General features: G+C 29.9%; 1 protein-coding gene across 1 annotated transcript; it reads right to left on the reverse strand.

Annotated features, from left to right (window-relative positions):
- Positions 1-334: 334 nt before the first annotated feature.
- LOC123226700 (zinc finger protein 1-like) lies at positions 335-1,166 on the reverse strand. Its single transcript, XM_044651233.1, has one exon. The coding sequence runs from the start codon at positions 1,136-1,138 to the stop codon at positions 497-499; it is 642 nt and encodes a 213-aa protein (XP_044507168.1). The 5' UTR covers positions 1,139-1,166; the 3' UTR covers positions 335-496.
- Between the last annotated feature and the right edge of the window lie 2,641 nt (positions 1,167-3,807).

The raw sequence follows: 3,807 nt of genomic DNA on the forward strand, positions 1-3,807 counted from the left end.
TGGGCTGTCCCATCAAATCTCAATGACTGTAGTTATTAATTTAAAGAAAAAGATATTTTTAAGTGCTCAAAACTATTGTAAACTTTAAAGAAAATAGGTTATGCATTTGAATATTAATCTAGTAATACCTTGATTAAACCTCTAAAATTTGGAGAAACAACCCAATCTAGTCTTATCTTCACGTTTAGAAAAAAATAGAAAAATATATAGTTTACTCTTTTTGAGGAAAAAAAATATATTGCTAAGAATTAGGTATAACAGTATCTTGTAGTAAGTAAAACTATATATATATGTATGTAATATTCAGCCAAGGAAAGAAAAGCAAAGCGAAATCAATAACTCAATTTCTGTTTTGACATTTATATATGATAATCAAACTCATGTAAACAACCATGTGAATGCTTGATATCTAAAACCAAACAAATAAATATTAATCTAAGGTACAATATGTGTGTCATGAACTCTTAAATCTAAAATGCAACAGTTAATACTTAGTTTAAAGCTTAAGGGTCAAATCAAGTCCTGATGAATCCTCGTTATCTTCCCTGTTTGATATAGAAGGGTCACCATGTTGATGATAATCACCAGTTTTAGACCAATTTGGAGCTTGAAATTTTGTTGAGGCACCACTAAAGCTTGGAAATGGTGGCCTAGAATTAATACCAACTGATCCAACCTGATTGTTCATCATCCTTAGCCTTTCAATGGATGACTGTATAGTGTTATTATTAGTCATGCCATGCCCGAATCGGTTATATCCCGATGGCAATAAACAAGGCCAAAGACATGAAGGTTTATTATCAATAAGTGATGGTGATCTATTGATCATTGAACCATAAATTGAATGTGGAGAACCAATTGGAAAATAAGGATAAGAGAATAATTTTGGAGATCCAAATGTACCCAGCTGATGAAGATGCTCTTCATTGATTTCTTGTCTTTTTGCCAACGCTCGCTCTTGCTTGTGTGCATTTTGATGCCCTCCTAGAGCTTGTGATGTTGAGAACTCTCTTTTGCAGAAATTGCATGAGAAAACCTTGCTTTCTAATTCCTCATGATTTGAAAGCTTCAGGTCTAGCAAAACACCACAAGAATTTGATGAAGCTTTAACAAGTTGATGATCTTCTTTCATGTTCATCTTCTTAGATTAAACCCTAATTTGTGACTTTTTGTTTTGGGTATATAATTTTGGTAGATGCAAGTTCAATTTATAAACAAAGAATTATGAAATCTTTTTCATTTATGGAAAGAAATCTCACTAACTTATTTAAAAACTTTTTACATGATTAAGGTTGCCAATAATTTTTCCAAAAATTTATTATTCAAAGTACTGACATCTTAAATAAATACTTGTATATAAAAAGAATTCCAGGTTATTTGGTGCATGCCAACGTGCTTAATTTCATAAATGGAAGCATGATTATTATTTAAAAATATATGAAAATTATATATTGAACATATAGCGAGTTATTTGTGAAGTCCGCGTTCTTTTTTCATTTATAGAAATAATATTTAAGTTAAGAATTGATATTTGTTTCTTTAAAGAGAAAGTCTTTTGTGTATCTGATGATGATAGTATTATTGTGAATAATAAAAATTAATGATGGTGTAATTGTTAAATAAAACATATAAAAGGAATTCTTTTATAGATGGAAGGTTGATTATAAGGAATTTTCTAATTTAAGCCTAAGGTTGTTATATCATTACCTTTTAATATTAACATTAAATTCATACTTATAAGATTATTTTATTGAAAATTTTAAAAAATGCATCACTAGTAAAGATACTAAAGTTCGATAAATCAAGGAGGCAATTTAAAAAATTTACATCATTTTAAAATTTTCAAAATGAAAAACTCTGGAATTTAATTACTAATACAGTCAAGTACATACTGAAAACTTTCTAGCTACTATGTAAAGTATAAAACAATGTTGATATTCCACGTCTTCTAAATGGAAAATGCCCAACCAACAAAATTGCCTAAATAATATTATGAGTTGGCATTATATAATTTAATTAATTTCTAAGATAAATGATTAAACATACATTGAATCTTTTAAATACTTGCGTAACAAATCTCTTAAAATTTGCATGTGTCAACTTTAAATGACTTTTTGTTTTAGGCATAAATGATTAAACATACTTTAAATGGCTTTTGTTTGAACCATCTTGTCATCATCCTGACGAAGTTGAATTCGTCTGGATGATGAAGGTCCAGATAAAGAGTTTTGACTCTTTTTTAGGATTTCATCTGATTTAGATGAAAAGTATGTTTAAATGATTAAACATACTTTAAATGACTTTTTGTTTTGGGCATAAATGATTACACTTGCAGGTATATTTTTATAAAAGTATGTCTAAATAGTGGCTTTGATACCACTATAAAGTTTTAGGGCACAGTTAACCAACAGTGTAGTGGAATTAAGAATTTAAAAATTATCAAAGATTCTATAACTTATCTAGGATACCTATTTTAATGCATAGATTCATGAATATAATAAACACACATAAGGTGCTTAAAAATTACACCTAAGTTGTTGGCTTCTCTAAGACTTCACATGGCTATGTAAAGATTGCTATCAAATCCTCTTAAGGTGGCACCTTAGTATTCATATGGAGCACGAATGAGAGACGATCCAGAAAGAAGGCTACTAGGGCTTCTGTCGATTGGATCTTGGAAATTGGATCAAGACAATGAAAGCTTACGTCAACAAGATTATAGGCATAAAGATGTGTGTATACGACGTATGTGTTTTTGATTATTGTGTTAAAAATTTGACTCAAACTAAATATTTATTTATAAGGTGTGCATAAATCCTAAGTTAGTTAAGACGTTAACTACTTAAGTGATAAAATGTCCAAAAGTTTTTATTAAATTAAGACTCTTAATTTATTGAAAGTTTTAATGCATAGAATGCTAATTAAATTAAGATTTCAACTTACCCTAAACTTTCTATTAAACCAGGAGTTTGAATTTACTGAAAGTTTTAATGCATAGGAATCTTATTAAATTAGGATTCCAACTTAACCTAAACTTTTTATCAAACAAGTACTTTGAAGAATGGTTGTTTAACTAAAACACCTTGCCCACGAGTTAACTCAACCAGTTGACTCGCATCCATCATTTGGCTTTGCTCAGTTAGACTTCTAAGTGGGTCCAATCGAAACTATGCAATGCATTTGCACGATACAACGTTGCATTGTGCACACAAAATGATTCTAATCAAAACTCATTTATACGTTTCTCCTTTTCTATGATCTTAGGATTGTCGTCAAACAATCCTTGCCTCTTGGTTCCTATCAACCTCTTAACATGTTTGACTTATAAACTCTCCATCGAATTCATAATATATGAATTCAGATTGAATTGAAACACAAACCAAGATTGGCCTCTAGCAAAGTGTCATGGTCACCCGAATGATAGAGTGCTAACGAAAATCTCTATAAGCTTTTACAATATCATAATCACTTGCAATTCACTCTTTTCGTCAATGGTGTATCTTGAGGCTGAGACATAGAAGATTTTCTATCTTAGTAGTTTTTCAATATAAATTGATACACATTAATGACTTACACGAATTAGGTTACAACCTTATCCCACCATAGCCAAAGATTCAAGTAGTCATGAATGTCTTTTAGCATTCATGAATGAAATATCTTTTCTTCTGCTTAAAAGTGATGAATCCTTTATTGATCAACCATAGCATTCATGTATCTCACGATATGGTTATTCACTACATTTATGATACCTCTATTATGACAATACATTAGATAGTGTCAAACCATGCTGATCCTTATATGAGATGG

The sequence above is a fragment of the Mangifera indica genome, chromosome 10, assembly GCF_011075055.1.
Source record: "Mangifera indica cultivar Alphonso chromosome 10, CATAS_Mindica_2.1, whole genome shotgun sequence".
Taxonomy (NCBI): Eukaryota; Viridiplantae; Streptophyta; class Magnoliopsida; order Sapindales; family Anacardiaceae; genus Mangifera; species Mangifera indica.